Source organism: Sebastes umbrosus, chromosome 8, assembly GCF_015220745.1.
Source record: "Sebastes umbrosus isolate fSebUmb1 chromosome 8, fSebUmb1.pri, whole genome shotgun sequence".
Classification (NCBI taxonomy): domain Eukaryota; kingdom Metazoa; phylum Chordata; class Actinopteri; order Perciformes; family Sebastidae; genus Sebastes; species Sebastes umbrosus.
In genome coordinates this window covers 24,836,621-24,852,013 of record NC_051276.1, presented here as the reverse complement: position 1 = coordinate 24,852,013, position 15,393 = coordinate 24,836,621, and the positions used below count along the sequence as shown (strand labels likewise).

At 41.8% G+C, this 15,393-nt stretch overlaps 1 protein-coding gene across 1 annotated transcript; it reads right to left on the bottom strand.

The window, feature by feature from the left end:
• Nucleotides 1–1,757: 1,757 nt before the first annotated feature.
• rnf10 (ring finger protein 10) lies at nt 1,758–14,965 on the bottom strand. Its single transcript, XM_037777554.1, has 17 exons — nt 14,390–14,965; nt 11,766–11,950; nt 10,677–10,882; nt 10,505–10,595; nt 10,201–10,385; nt 9,905–10,041; nt 8,884–9,038; nt 8,499–8,627; nt 7,845–8,085; nt 6,845–6,978; nt 5,661–5,778; nt 5,452–5,553; nt 5,065–5,202; nt 4,864–4,955; nt 4,659–4,716; nt 3,753–3,917; nt 1,758–2,921 (listed from the first exon to the last, which is right to left on the bottom strand). Exons 1-17 carry the CDS (start codon nt 14,559–14,561, stop codon nt 2,848–2,850), a joined length of 2,382 nt encoding a protein of 793 aa, XP_037633482.1. The 5' UTR covers nt 14,562–14,965; the 3' UTR covers nt 1,758–2,847.
• Between the last annotated feature and the right edge of the window lie 428 nt (nt 14,966–15,393).

The following is a 15,393-nucleotide window of genomic DNA, read 5'->3' as shown; positions in this document are numbered from 1 at the left end:
ACTAAATAGTAATAGAGCATTTTATTGATTAATAACTAATTGTACAATAAAAATAGGCATTAATAAATATGTTTACAAATTAATTTATTAATATATGAACAGTAAAGTTAAAGGGACTGTTTGTAGCTTCTTACACGTATAAATCAATCCGGGTCGGTTTCCCATGCATGTATGGCTAGACTGTTCAGACAAGACTCCAACACAAACTACACAGAAGCACCAAAACCAAAAGTTATATCTAGTGAAGCCCGTCTTGTAAAACAGTGTTGGCCGCGGTCGGAGGACACGGGGGGGGACTGTAGCTTTGGTCTCCAGGGCCGGAGTCTCTGCTCCTCTGCTCCTCTGCTCCTCTGCCTGCTTGCCTTCACTCACAGCTCACTCCACCTCACATGCACACGTGCATGCGCGCACACTACACACTGCAGAAGACTTTGTAGCTCTGAGGATATCTAGTGAATGTACAGTGGACGTTTGTGCAGAAATAAATGCTGCAGCTCCTCCAGACCAACAGAGGTTTCCCGTGTCTTGTGAAGTGACGGGGCTCCGCAGAGAGAAACGTAATCGTCTCCGACCAGGTGCCGGTGTCTCCCTCCGACCGCGGTCGGGAGGCTGAAGCAGGAAAAGCCAACACTAGGATCAGCAGTGATTCATGGAGAGACCTTCGTCTGGTCAGCTAACATTACTGCCAAGCAGCTGAAATATAGAGTGATATTGTGGTTTTAGCTGACGTGTGTCGCCTCACTGTTTTGAGCGATGCTCATTCATGTCTATGTAGAGCGAGCAAGCGCGAGCCCGACGCTGATTTTCATTGACTTAACGGCCACAGGTGTCGCTGTTAACAAGCATTTCTGATTCTTACAAACAGTCCCTTTAATTTGGTGAGTAGTAAAAATGAGCTGTCGGTGCAACTCGTGTATTTTAAAGGCAAATCCGACTGACTTCCGGTCTGCTGTCGAGCTGAATGTGGATAACTTGACGCATCTTTTGCTTGGCACTAGATTAGATAATGTGATTGGGCGAGAATTATCCCATCCCAGCTATGTAGAAAATAATCCCATTGGGACTGACAGTTTAAAAAAAGTAGATCTTCTTACTTTTTTTTTTTTTTGCATAATGTACTGTTTAGTTTGTACAGTTACAATAATACAACATGATGAGAATAATCTAAATTTAATATTCATAAATCAAATTTAGCCACTCTAAACCCGTATTTATAAAATATGAAAATGAAACCAAACAGTAAATTAAAACAATTTTTAACTAAAAAAAATGTATCAGTGCTGTTTAAGGTTTTTATTTAATAAATTCCCATTGACTCTCACATTGTTTGTATTAATGACTTATTTGTTTTTATGTGAATAGATAAAAAAGTTTCAAAAGGTTGAATAGAACCAAACCTTAGCTAATGCCTGCCTGAATGAAGAGACCTGTTGTCATATGAACAAGGAAACACATAATTAATGTATTTTAATAGCTTAATTTGGTTCATGTCTGACCCTGCTCCTAGCGTGATATTAACCAGGCATTCAATGTATAAAACATTTACTCAACAGATGAGATAACTTTATGTATAATCATAATAGGTGTACTATACACATCAGGCTCGTCAGGACTGCCATCATGTGGGCAAAACTAATTACTACATCAAAAACATGGCAGCCACCAATTTGATGGGGACTTCTAGTATTCGACGTTACCAAATATGACCCTTTATCGTCCTTGGCATTAGCTAATAGCATAATAAAACAGTCAGTGCCTTGATTGTGCATACTTTTTTATTCATTTCAACAGACTAGTTACGTTCACTAGCCTTTAAACTTGCTCAAAATTAAAGGTGAATTAAAGAACCCTCAAACCAAACAAATTCCCAATCCACTTTTTTTTTTTTCAGGTTTCAAACACATTCTTTAAATCTCAGCAACTGTCTAACTTCACACATTTTTAACACTGAAATTTATGGGGGAGTAATGTTAAAAGTTAGGGAACCTTCTACAACAGAAGATGACACAGAGGAGGAACAGAATGAGAAGAAAGCCCGTACTTTTGGTTTAATCACGCAGGATATACTTGTACACTGGAGTTCTGTTGAACCGACAGATCTAATCTCTTTTAATACAATACTGTGTTTTCACTTCCTCACAATGGTATTGGAGAATTTTGTATTCATGTTGTTGTTACAAAAATACCAGCGCATTGATCTCAATCCCGAAATGTATCCTCTTGAAGGCTGAGGAAGTAATAGCCCGAATTATTACCTGTGATAAACACTGAAATGCATTTGTTTCTATTCTAAGTTGAAGTTCCACATTGATGTCTGAGCACTGAGTATCTTGGAAAGATTTAAAGGTGCAACGTGCCTGCAGCTGGCTGACTGCTACTCTAATATAACGCACCCAGAATTCTCCTATCAATATTACTCATGGATCCTAGATGCTCATGGTCAACTTCAGGAAAGTTGGACATCGTACAGCAACCACTGTGATGAGAGCCATGAAAAGCCTAAAGCATACCTAACGAGAGCTTGTCATATCCCTTGATTTACGTATCCTGCTTTTACTTATCTCAACATGTTACCCATAAGGCTTGCAGTGCGACAGGAGGGTGCTGCAAAGCTTTGACCTAAATTGTGCAACGAAAAGTTAAGGTAAATTAAACTGATGGCGTGCCGCCCAAACAACGGATCGAGCCCTAAGAACAATGACTACAAGCAGTATGAACTTTGGCTACACACTAAAACCTTTTTTTCATTAGCTTATAGCTCCAAGAAAGATCTGCATGGAAGTAAACACACAAGCAATGGGAAGATCAACTCAAGAAATGATATGATTAAAGGAACTTCAGTGTTGTCTACTTTGTGTGAACCATGGATGTGCTGAACAGAAGTTTCTGCTTTTTCTTCTTCTTCTTTCCACCTTTCTCATCTGAAAGACAAGACACCGAGGATGAGTGCACGTTTTAAATACTAAACACTTTAGAAATATTACCAAAATGTAATTTACTCGATACTAGGGATGTTAATAATTAACTGTTAACCGACATTAAGAATTTTGACTTCAATGCAATCAGTTAAACGGTAAAAATAAATATTATTAATTCAATAAAAAGCTGAGCAAAACTCTGGCTCGGGTCTTGAGGAGTTGTAGCACTTATTCGCCGACAAATAAACTGTACACACACTGCACTGCTACATTCACAGCTATGACTTCATATTCATCGTCGTCTCACACACACAGTCTATCAGACCCTTGCTAACCTTACATAAACTTGATTAGGTACGTCATATACTGTACATACATTAAATTTGACCTCTGCATTTAATCCATCCTAAGCATTTAGGAGCAGTGAGCTGCTGTAAAGCGCCCGGGGAGCAAGTTGGTGTTCAGCGTCTCGCTCAAGAACACTTCGACATGCAGACAGTAAGAGCCGGGGATCAAACCGCCAACCTTGGGGTTAAAGGACGAAACTGCAAAGTGTCTGCTTGTGTCCACAACAATGCACGCAGCATCGTGGCTGATAACTTTCCCGGACGAGTGAACTGGGGACTCAGTTGTCTGTTTTACGCATACACTGCTGCTGGTGATAAGGGATGGATTTAACCTGTTTGTGCATCGGCTTATCGTTGCAGATGGGCGGCTTGTTAGGCACTAAAACCACAGCACCGCTGCATGAAAAGCATTCATCTAGTTGGTTAACGGTTAATCGTCGGTTAACGAGGATCCCTACTCGATACAGTTAATTCACAGATGCCACACCTGGGTCAACCACAGGTTGTGGAGGAGGAGCTGGGCCACTGTCCAGCTGCAGAAGTGCCTTCTCAAAAGCCTGGCTGAAGGAGTTCTGGAAGCTGGGTACAGGGACGCGGTCCGACCCGTCGCTCTCTCCGTCGCTGTCCGCTGCTGGGGGAGCTAGCAGTGTATCTGCACAACACAGGACACAATATTATGAGGTGACTTCAGAAAGCCTTCAGGGAGTTACACTGCTCAACAGCCGTAAAAAAGAAAAACTGGCTTTACAGGAAATACATAATACAACACAAAGCTCCTGTTATGTCATCCATACCTTTCAGTACGTGCTACATGTACCAACTGACACAAGCACAAATGCACAGTACAGAACAAACTAGGAATATAGAAACGCATTAATTTGTAAACTGCTGTCTAACAGAACAGTGGTTATTACACATGATTATTATAAAGTGGGCATGTCTGTAAAGAGGAGACTCGTGGGTACCCATAGAACCCATTTTCATTCACATATCTTGAGGTCAGAGGTCAAGGGACCCCTTTAAAAATGTCCATGACAGCTTTTCCTCGCTAAAATTTAGCGTAAGTTTGGAGCGTTATTTAACCTCCTTCTCGACAAGTTAGTATGACATGGTTGGTACCAATGTATTCCTTAGGTTTTTATAGTTTCATATGATACCAGTATCTTCACTATCTTTCATCTAGCTTTAGAACTGAGCCGGCTACAACCTCAGAGAGATCAGCGGCACGTCTGATTTTTAAGAGATTAATTAAAAATCACAAGTTGCGTTAATGTGTTAAGAAATTAGTGGTGTTAAAACAAATTTGCGTTAACGTTATATCACGTTAACTTTGACAGCCCTAATTGTAACATAACATGTTCAAGTCACCACAACATCTGCAATCTTGCACTACCTTTCTTTGGAGTGATCCTGGGCCCAGCATCACCTCTGGCTTTCCCATCTCTTAGCATCTATACAGGACAGAGGACCATGTCAAAGCATGCAAGTTATGTGCTACAACATTAGCACTTCAGTTATGTGATGCATTTCCCTTATGACAAAGACAGTCTCAATTAGCAGTGTTGCTAAGTTGGTATTTGTGTGTTTGCCATACACACCTGTGCAAAGGACATACAGTGGGAGTCATCCTCCAGGCTACCCACAATGGGAGAAGAGCTTTGCCCATTCAGACTTGGGAATCTCATCCCATCTAAAACAACAAAAGGAATGCTAAACTCACAATGTTCAAGTAATATAACAGCCAGAGATTACGTTTACAGCACTGAACAATGAATTGCAAAGGAGTGAGCTGCTCTTACCAGAGGAAGGACTGCTGCTGAGGGGTGAAGGGGGGGCAAATGTGAAGTCAGGCTGCATTGGGGGGCTGCTGTTGTGAGGAGGAGACCCGAATGCTGGGAAATGCTGAAGGTTCTCCAATCCAATATGGACCTCAGGATCTGGGGGACATGTGAGTCAGTGTTCATTTCGTTAATGAAAACCATATTGAAATTTGTTCGTCAACAAACTTTTTTTCCATGAAAGATGAGACGGCACGACATCATTAAACACAATAAAAATGACTAAAATGTGACTAGAACTAATAAGCATTTTCGTTTTAAGACTAAATCTAAAATAGCTGCCAAATTTAACACTGAAGTGAGCGCAAATAGAGATTTTCAGCTTGTGACCTGATCAGCTGTACTTACATTTACCCTGCTTCTTGTTCTCCTCGATTTCAATTCGCTTCTCTCTGCGCTTCTCATCCCTCGCTTTCTTCTGCCTCAGGCGCTGCCTCTTCTCCAAGTCGTCTAGCAGTTTGGAGGAAAATGTAAACAATCAACGATTACAAATCTATGAAATGTCCTCGCTGCAACTCTAAATTCACATTCTGAAAAAACGGGCAAAGTGTTCTAACCTGCAAATGTGTCCAGAGTTTCTTTGGACAGGATTGGCGGCTGCAGGGCTAACTCGCAGATGCTGAACTCGCATGTGAGCGGCAGATGTGCCAGATAGCGATGCCGACGACGGATCTCCTGCAACAGAGCAGTGCTTGAAAAATCAGTTAAGTCTGGCCCACACTAAAAGATTTTTAAAAATCTTAACAGATTTTGAAAATGTGAGAGACCCTACGCATAACGACATGTTATTTTAAATTTAAGTTTTGTTCCTATAGTGTGTAGTGAGTAACAGCACACCACACACTAAGATTCCATACATGAACAACTAGAGTCCCGCCTAAATGAAACGGAAATCTCGCAAAATCTCTCGCGATCAAACGTGACTTTAGCGTAAACAAAAAAGGCCGACGACGGACGGGAAGAATTAGCGATGTTAGTTTTTGCACTTCTTTGTCCTGAAATTCACAAAGTATGGATGGACGAAGTCATAGAAACAACGTTAAACACACACTTGTGTTTTTGCCACAAATCAACAAGTTGGTCGTCCATTTCTGAGGTCCATCTAACTACTACTTTATGCTTTGTATTTTGCATTAGCTCATGCATTAGGCCACCATGACGGTGGTGGTTCCTTCTTCAGTCGACTTGGTTTTCAATTAGCTATCGCTCTTTCTCGCGTGACCGCGTCATCGGCTGTCCTCGGGGTTCCCCACACACAACAGGATATCCTATCGTAAATACTGAACATGTTTTATATTTAGGATTTGAGATCGGTGCAGCCAGGATGGACTTCTGAGCCGATCGGGGGATGTAAAAAACACTCTTAACAGACCTCACAACACAGGAATATCTAGAACGATAATATTAAAACTATTACTCCTGGTTAAATAAAGGTTAAATTTAATATTTTTTTTTAATCTGGGCTTTGCAGACGATCGTCTGGAGGGGGGAATTGGGCCCAAAATCGTCTTGATTCTCATGTAGTGTGTGCCCGTCATTAAAGTAAATAACGGTTTGCCATATTCAAACATAAATTTATGACTTAAACAGACCAACAGAACACCGGTTACAGTAGATTGTAAAAGCAGTTTTGTGGAGAAAAATACTGCCTAAACCTTGAAACGCCCATCACGCTCTCTGTTGAAACAGCTACACAAAAAATCTGTATAGTATGCAGTTTGTGTTTCCTTGTTTTGCTGACCTCAGTGACTGTGTGTCCCACGATCTCCACCACCGTGGCAGTGATGGAGTCAGGACTGGCCTCCAAGCTGCCGTATTCACGCAGCAGACAGCGTACATTCACAGGATGCAGGAACATCTGCTGGCAGTCATCAGCTGGAGGGACAAACATGGGAGAGGGAGCAAAACAAGGTAATGAGAAAAGTCAACACTGAAACTTAAACATGAGGTGAGAAAAACAAAAAGCCCATACAGGCAAGACAAACTTCCTGCACTTTTTCATAGTCAGAATCCAAGACATCATTGTTTCAATGGCTATGTACAAGATTTTCCAGCTATGTTTATAGTATGTTAATGTTACTTTCTTCTGATTTTTACCAACAAAACGGGATTTGTTGATGACAGCTGATTTGAGCTGATTTGTCCCATGTCTTGTTTGGTTCTTATGTAATCAGGAAATTTGCAATTCAATTTCATCAAAGTAACATTTCCCTCACAGCAGCAAATTATTTTGTTGGGCAGGGGAAACCCTACAAGGCTAAAGGTCTTTTCAGACCAAACGTAATAAATCACATGTCAGTTTAAAAATTCAAACCTATCTATCTCTATGAGCCTATCCACACCGAATCTCAAACTTTCGTATTCCGCAATGCCGTGTTTTTTTTCCCGCAGCTATTTCGATTCCTGCGAATTTGGGATGCCGATAAAAACAAAACAACCAATAAACTAATGACTTTTGCTCACAGGATCAATACATTTTCTCGGATGTCAATGTCATAAATCTGTTTGTGCCCCGTTAGAGGTGCAGGAGAGAAAGTGGACTATTTCACGCAATGTTTCTGTAAGTTTTTAGTAATAATAATTACAATGTCAACATTATGAATAAAGCTTTGATGCTTCAAACTATCCGGTACAGCCTTATTATTATTATTATTAGCCTAACACGGAAAATTCATTTATTTTTTCTGTTTTCATCCCCGGTGTGAAAAGGCCTTAAGGCAGGTGAGCAGGGAATTACCCACCTTGGTAGAAATAGTAGTATGGTCCGTGCACCACGCTGGTTGAAGGGCGGCCTGAGTCTGCATGGCAGGCAGGGCTCGCCTCATTTGGCTGGGGCTCTGGGGCTGCATCCATCACAGCCTCTGGAGGCTCCTCCAGCACACTCTCCAAAATACTTTCAGGCAAGCTTGGCAGCTCTGCAGCGGCGTCCTCTGGGACCTCCGCCACCTCGTCATCAAATGCAGAAGAGTACTGCAGCACAGGCTACAAAGGAAAGAGACAGACCTCTTACTAATCATTGTGTATGATACCATATAAAAGCTTATCCTGTTCAGGGTCGCGGGGGGAGGGGTACACCCTGGACAGGTCGCCAGACTATCACATGGCTGACACATAGAGACAGACAACCATTCACGCTCACATTCACACCTACAGGCAATTTAGAGTCAACAATAACCTAAACTGGACTCTGGGAGGAAGCCGGAAAACCCGGAGAAAACCCACACTAACACGGGACATGCAAACTCAACACAGTAGGGACCCAAGCTGGATTCGAACCTGCAACCCTCTTGCTATGAGGCGACAGTGCTAACCACTGCACAACCGTGCCGATTCCGTCACTAATAGACACAATATTGTGAAATAAAGATTTTGAAAAGAAGCGTTTTTAGACTCACCTTGGTGATGCTGTAGTGAGTAACCACTTCCTCCTCAGGAAAACAAGGTTCTTCCAGAGTGAGAGAGGACAGGTCAAGGCTGTCTACTACATTTGCCTTCTGCTGCTTCAGCAGAATTTCCTCTCGCTCCTAAAACATAAAGACATACAGTTAGAGAGGTAAATATCAGTCTATAGCTATGTATGCTTTTATTCTGAGCCATAAAGAAGGTTTCATATTCCACCTGGAGACATGCAAGAGAAAAATGCATCACTTTTACATTCAGTGGCATAGCTAAAACCTGCTTATTAGCCTTTATTTATTAGCTATGCACTGCTTCATTTATGACTACAGACAAAATAACCTTATTGTCTGGTGTCAGAGAGAGGCATGCAACTTTAGTTACCTGCAAAAGACAAAGGGCGCTCTGGATGAAGCAGCCTTGGGCGTCCCCTTCCTGGCTGAGCTGAGCCTGCAGGACTGCCTTCTCCTCTGCTACCAGGCTCAGAACCTGCGTCGGTGAGGTCAGCAACAGCTTGGAGTACGGGCTAAGACACGCATCTAGAAAAACACAGGTCATCACACGTTGAATGCAAAGTAAGGAGATCATCCCCTTTAGGAATTATACGTGTATATAACAGGCTTGCCACGGTAGTCGGTGTTGCCGGTGTAACACGGTGTTCAGGTAAACACTGATTACATTACTTCCCCGCCGTCGACCCATTTAGTTATTTTTTTCATATCAGCGGCATGTTATCAATACATGGTCAGATGATGGACGCTACAAACTGAAAGAGAAAGTGTCTGTTGCGTACGGCGTCTCAGCACAGAGTAGCAGCAGTCAGATCTCAAACACACACGGGACGAGAGAGAGTTGACAGGCAAAACGATGGCGTAGGATTTGGTGTCAAAGTGAAAAGAAAAAGTGCCTGTTTGGCAATATTTCAGATTTAAACGCAATGCTATAAGAGAACCATAACTTTAATGAGGCAATCGCCGTGCCGAGGACGGAGTGGTCACAGCTGGTGTAGGCAGCGCAGCGGTGCCAGGTGGAAACCTGCAGCATCACAGCGAAAGCTGGATTGGAGAGGCCATACACACAGTTACCCGACGTTAAAGATCAAAGTAAGCGCTCTACAGGTATTGACGGTCATCTTTTCCTGTAAAATGTTCGGTGTAATTGGTAACACCGCTGTTGTCATAAGTTTATTAACCGGTGGGAAAATGTCCTCAATGTGACGTCCCTAGTATATAACACTGAAAATTGTGTGTGGAAAATGGTTCACTTGTATTCCTGTCTACTAGTGAATCTTCCAATAACAAAACCCAAAATGTCTGTATGTAGAAGGTGCTATAGTTACTGTAAGCCATGTAAAATCATATTGAAGACCACGATGCTTTGAGGAAATGGTGCTCCTGTCTCTCACCTCCAAAGCGAACAGGCTCCTCCACCTTCACCCACTGAGAGCTAGGCATGGCCACCAGAGCCCCCTTTTCCCTCCGCATCAGGCGCATGGTGATTTCATCACCAGCCACATACTGCCTGGTCTCCATAGCAACCACACTGCAACAAGAAACCAATTGTTAGAAGTGTTACTGTCAAAGACTCAAATTAAACTGCCTCTATCTGAAAGCATTAGTGTTTTCTTTGTTAAGCCTTTTTAAAGAAATATGTCTTTTACTTCAGAGTTAGCCTACAACACTTTATTTATTTCTCATTTACCTCTTCAGGTCAGCAATGTGAACTGCCTCATAGCAGATGGGGCACTTGGACCAGCTCTTGTCACCAAGAGACAGGTAGTGCAGCATGCACGGCCAGCAAAAGATGTGTCCACACTTGGTGATGCGGGCTGACAAAGGAGGGTAGAGGCAGATGGGGCAAGACGGCACCTCGTGACTGTAGATGCGCTGAAGACAAATGTACACAAATGGATTGTAAACGCGTGCATCAGTATGTAAATGAATGTGGGCTTTATTTCTTATACGTGTGTACTGGTAGCACAGCTCAACAGATGACAGGCACTCACCACTTGCTGCACACAGTCCCAGTTGACCAGAGTGTCTGGATCAGTGAAGTGAGCCTTGTAGTCCTGGTCATCAGTCACCACAAACTGGCAACTGAAACACACAAAGTTAGGTAACTCACACATCTTTATCTTTATAATGCTTTGTATTGTATTGTATGGAGAAGCTGCTTACTTGGCCTGCAGATAAAGCTCCTTGTTGAAGGGCTTGTGCTTGTGGCCCCATTTGTTTCGGCGGCCCCAACCGGAGGGGCCTCCATCTCCGAAGACACCATTACCTCCACGGGGTTCAAAGGTGAAGTTCAGCAGGTGGTTGAGGCTGACTTTTTTCGGTCCAGCAAACTGAGCCGGGCTAAACTCGGCCCGGCGTGTCTCTGCTACCTGGAGAGGCAGAGGTGGATAAGAATGTTTATTAAGCATATTTGAACTTAAAACTGATGCTGTGCTTCTTTTCAAAGTTCAAAAGTTTCAATGACAAGATCTTCTTTATTACTCGCAAATTAATTTTAACGCCATTAATTTCTTTAACGAACTAATGCAATTTGTGATTTTACGATTGTAGCAAAGCTAGAGTGAAGATACTACCGTCATATGAAACTAAAAAATATGGGGAATCCATTGGTACCAATCATGTCATACCAGCTTGTCGCGAAGGAAACTAAATAATGCTCCAAACTTGAGCTACATTTTGGCGAGGAAAAACTGGCACGGACATTTTTCAAAGGGGTCCCTTGACCTCTGACCTCAAGATATGTGAATGAAAATGGGTTCTATGGGTACCCACGAGTCTCCCCTTTACGGACATGCCCACTTTATGATAATCACATGCAGTTTGGGGCAAGTCATAGTCAAGTCAGCACACTGACACACTGACAGCTGTTGTCGACTGTTGGGCTAGAGTTTGACATGTTAAGATTTGAGCATATTTTTTATGCTAAATGCAGTACCTGTGAGGGTTTCTGGACAATATTTGTCATTGTTTTGTGTTGTTAATTGATTTCTAATAATATATATATATATATATATATATATATATATATATATATATATGCATACATTTGCATAAAGCAAGCATATTTGCCCACTCCCATGTTGTTAAGAGTATAACTTGACAAATCTCCCTTTACGCTACATTTTAAAACAGATAAAAAATGTGTGATTAATTTGCGATTAACTATGGACAATCATGCTATTAAATATTTTAATCGATTGACAGCCCTGCTTTTTTTTTTTTTAAAAAGGATGATCCCTTAAGAATACCAACCTCCTCACGTCGTCCTCCGCCTGTAACTCCATACTGTCGTCCTCCACCTCTCTGAAGGGGTCTCTTGTCAAAATTCTTGCTTTTCTGTGAATTGGTGTGGCGAGGGCCTTGGAAACTGTCGGTTTTAGGAAAGGCGGGCTCACGCTTGCGGCTGTAGCGCTTGGAGCCTCCATTATTTTTACTTTCTGAAAAGAAAAAAACATTCATTAGTAATACAAATACAGGAATATTATCTTTCAATACAACATCTTCATTTTGCTAATGCTGGATTTGTAAGTTGTTAACCAGAAAGTGCAGAAAGAAAAAAGTAAGTAATATGGGGGACTTTGTAACCTGGTTTCATGTAGCCATGTAAACACACTTGATTAAATCTATTGTCATTAGTGCTATGGGTAATGATTAGGCCTTTTGTAAACTTTCACTCCGGCTGATGAAATTGATACACACATACAGCATATTGCAGAATCAAAACACTGTTTGATTAAAAAGGTGCGCAGAGACATTATGTCCTGTATGAATTTAGAGAAAATCCGTTACACCACCCGGGGAACAGAGAGTCGATTTTACAAAATATGGGGCCCCTTTTTGTCATTTTTTGAGAAACCCACTACAGTTATCTCTGAGTAGCCAGTAGTAGTATCTTCTTTTTCCTTTTTTTTAAATTTAATTTAATTTATTTATTCATTATCTGTATTATTATTATTATTATTTATTTATTTTTCTATATATGTATGTGTATGTAGGTATGTATATGAGTGTATATATATATATTTTTTAAATTATTATTTTTCATTTTCTTCTTCTCTTCTTCTCCTTATTTCATGACTTATTTGCAGATACTCTCCCTGTGTTGTATTCCCTACAATTTGAATTTTATGTATCCATGATTGAGAATCAGTTAGGTCTTTTGTGGCCAGCTGTGGCTGTTTGTGTATATGTATGTTGTTGTCAGGTATGATTGATTGATGTGTTGTGTCACGGCTGAGTGTTGTTCAGAAAAACAAAAATGTACTTTCCCTGTATAGTGACTGTTCTATTGATTATTGACAATTAATAAAAAGATCTTTGAAGGAAAAAAAAAAGGTGCACAGGTCAATTTCTTTAGGTTATGCATTTTCTAGCTTACTTAATACTTGTAAACAAAAAAGCGGCCTTACTGAGCAGTCATCAAATTTGTATGTAAAGTAAACAACTAGCTAGGAGGTAAAACTTTTTTTTGCATAAGTTGATTATTAAAATGTGTCTCTACATCCATGCATATGACAACTGTGGTGCATAAATGTATGGCAAATGGTATAACAAGCACAGTGTCGTGTGCAAATATTAGATAACGTAACATTTCTGACTGCTGGAGGGCCAAATGTTTTGACAGCGACGTCAGCCATTACCAGATAGTGATGGGAATTCAGGCTCTTTTTAGTGAGCTAGATCATTCGGCTCAGCTCACCAAAAAGATCCGGCTCTTTCGGCTCCTAAACGGCTCTTCATTTTTACCACATCTGCCTTCTATAATTCAGCCAAATTTAGCACTGTTTTGACCTATGATTAGTATGTGTGCACATATATCACTTAAATTATTCAATTTAATTATACTAAACCTTATAATTTCCAGAATATCATAATTTTACATGCTGCTTCGTTTCCGACTGTCACTCATCTTGTCTGCTATTCGCGCACTGCACTCCTCACTCTCTCTTTCTTTCTCTCCTCCTCTCCCTCCTGCTCTGTACCTGTAGACCGTCAGCGCCCCGCGCAACCCTGCACCTCCCTGCTGGATCGTATGATCCTCGTCTGTCATCACCTGATTGGTGACACGGACGTCATTAACACAACATTGAGTCACAGTCATGGTACGTGTCCACAGGCTCCGTCCTTTCCAAGCTCCCCATTCACTGTCCATGTAAGCAGCCATGCAATGCATTCTGGTAGCGTGTCGACGCGATTCCAGAAACGGAGCGTCACAACGCCCGCTCCACATTTGAATAAGGTTGAGGGCTAGTCTACTTTATGCAAATCACGGGCGTCCGACGCAACTCGCTGCCTCTCGAAATTCCCGAGAATCTTTTAAAATAAAAGTTGTCGATCGAAAATAAAGACAGATTCAGCAACTGCATGGCTTATTTCTCGCCTCAAATGTTTCCAGAAACAAATTTCGGTAAACTATTTTTGTGAAATAAGAGAAGAAAGTTTCCAAACGAGCCCCATACTGTTTCCGGTTTGAAAGCTGGGAGCAGCAGCCCACAGAGGGAAAGCGTTCATCCAATCAGGTCGGGACAGCCATGTGTCTAGTGACAGCCCACCAAGCGTCCAATGTCGCGTCCACTCGCGATAAAAAATGCCCCTGTGGACACGTACCGTCAGTGCATGGAGTGCCAGTGGCGCGGAGAAGATCATCCTATCATTCTGCCTTGAATTAATTAAAGAAAAAAGGAAAACCGGCTCTTATGGTTCACTTACAAGAGCCGGCTCTTTGAACCGGCTCGTTCGTGACCAACACATCACTATCACCAGATAAACAACCTCTGCGCTGCTGCTAGGCCTCAGCAGGCCAAAAGATAATGTAGTGTGTGGCTACAAAGTGCAGACAGACATTGTGTTATGTTGTATTACTGAAAGGGTTTCACCTGTTTTGGGTTTAGAGTCGCCCGGCGGTGGGCCTGCGGAGCTGGAACGAGGCGGAACCTTGGTGTTGGTGCTGTTGTTGTTGGGGTTTTTCTCCATGTTTGTCTCCGAGCAGTGAGGAGATGATGGGCCGAGGAGCTCCGGGTAGTAGAGAGCCACCGAGCTCCCGAGCATCAAACAGAGAAACGACTGAGGACAGCAGGCTGCAGTGAGTGCGGGTCAGGCGACGAAGGCCCTGGTTCATTTCTGTCAAACGCGGAGCACCCATCACGGCGACATCTTCACAGTAAAACAACAACAAGAAAAATAAAGAGACACGATTCCGGCGTCTCAAGTTAATGTGGGCTGTTCGGAAGAGAGGACGAAAACCTCGCCACTCGGGGCCAAGACCCCTGAATTTAAGTCTTTTTACTCGTTAAGGAAGATAAACAAGCCCTTAACAAGGCGTCAAATGTTTTCCAAAAGCTGGAAAACGTGACAATTTAGAGATTTTGACCAAAAAATGAATCCGTTACGACGAGCTTACACGAATGGCGACGGGTCGCCAAACAGGAACGTGGGAGACCCGGATGTTTCTTGTGCCGCCTGCAAATCTGTTTAGTAAAGGCCCCGCTAAGCATTGTGGGAAATGTAGTCGTAAAAGATATGTAAGCTACAACGAAACAGATTAAAGCTGCAGTAGGTAGAAATGGAGGAAATATGATTTAAAAAAAAAAAGTTATTTTTTTTGGGACTGTCCGAAAATACAAACATTTTGGAAAAATGTCAAAGAAGAAATTGAGAAAATCCAGAAAAACGACAGGGGAAAGTAGTAAAGACCCAGTTGAGCATTGTGGGAAATGTAGTCGTAAAAGATATGTAAGCTACAACGAAACAGATTAAAGCTGCAGTAGGTAGAAATGGAGGAAATATGATTTAAAAAAAAAGTTATTTTTTTGGGACTGTCCGAAAATACAAACATTTTGGAAAAATGTCAAAGAAGAAATTGAGAAAATCCAGAAAAATG

What these genes read in the sequence shown, in the direction of transcription:
- rnf10 (XM_037777554.1), bottom strand. Translation starts at nt 14,561, where the DNA reads ATGCTCGGGAGCTCGGTGGCTCTCTACTACCCGGAGCTCCTCGGCCCA. An exon ending in CACATTGCTGACCTGAAGAG is followed by an intron (nt 10,042 to 10,200) that starts GTAAATGAGAAA and finishes TTCTTGTTGCAG; the next exon opens with TGTGGTTGCTATGGAGACCA. An exon ending in TGGGACACACAGTCACTGAG is followed by an intron (nt 5,779 to 6,844) that starts GTCAGCAAAACA and finishes GCTCTGTTGCAG; the next exon opens with GAGATCCGTCGTCGGCATCG.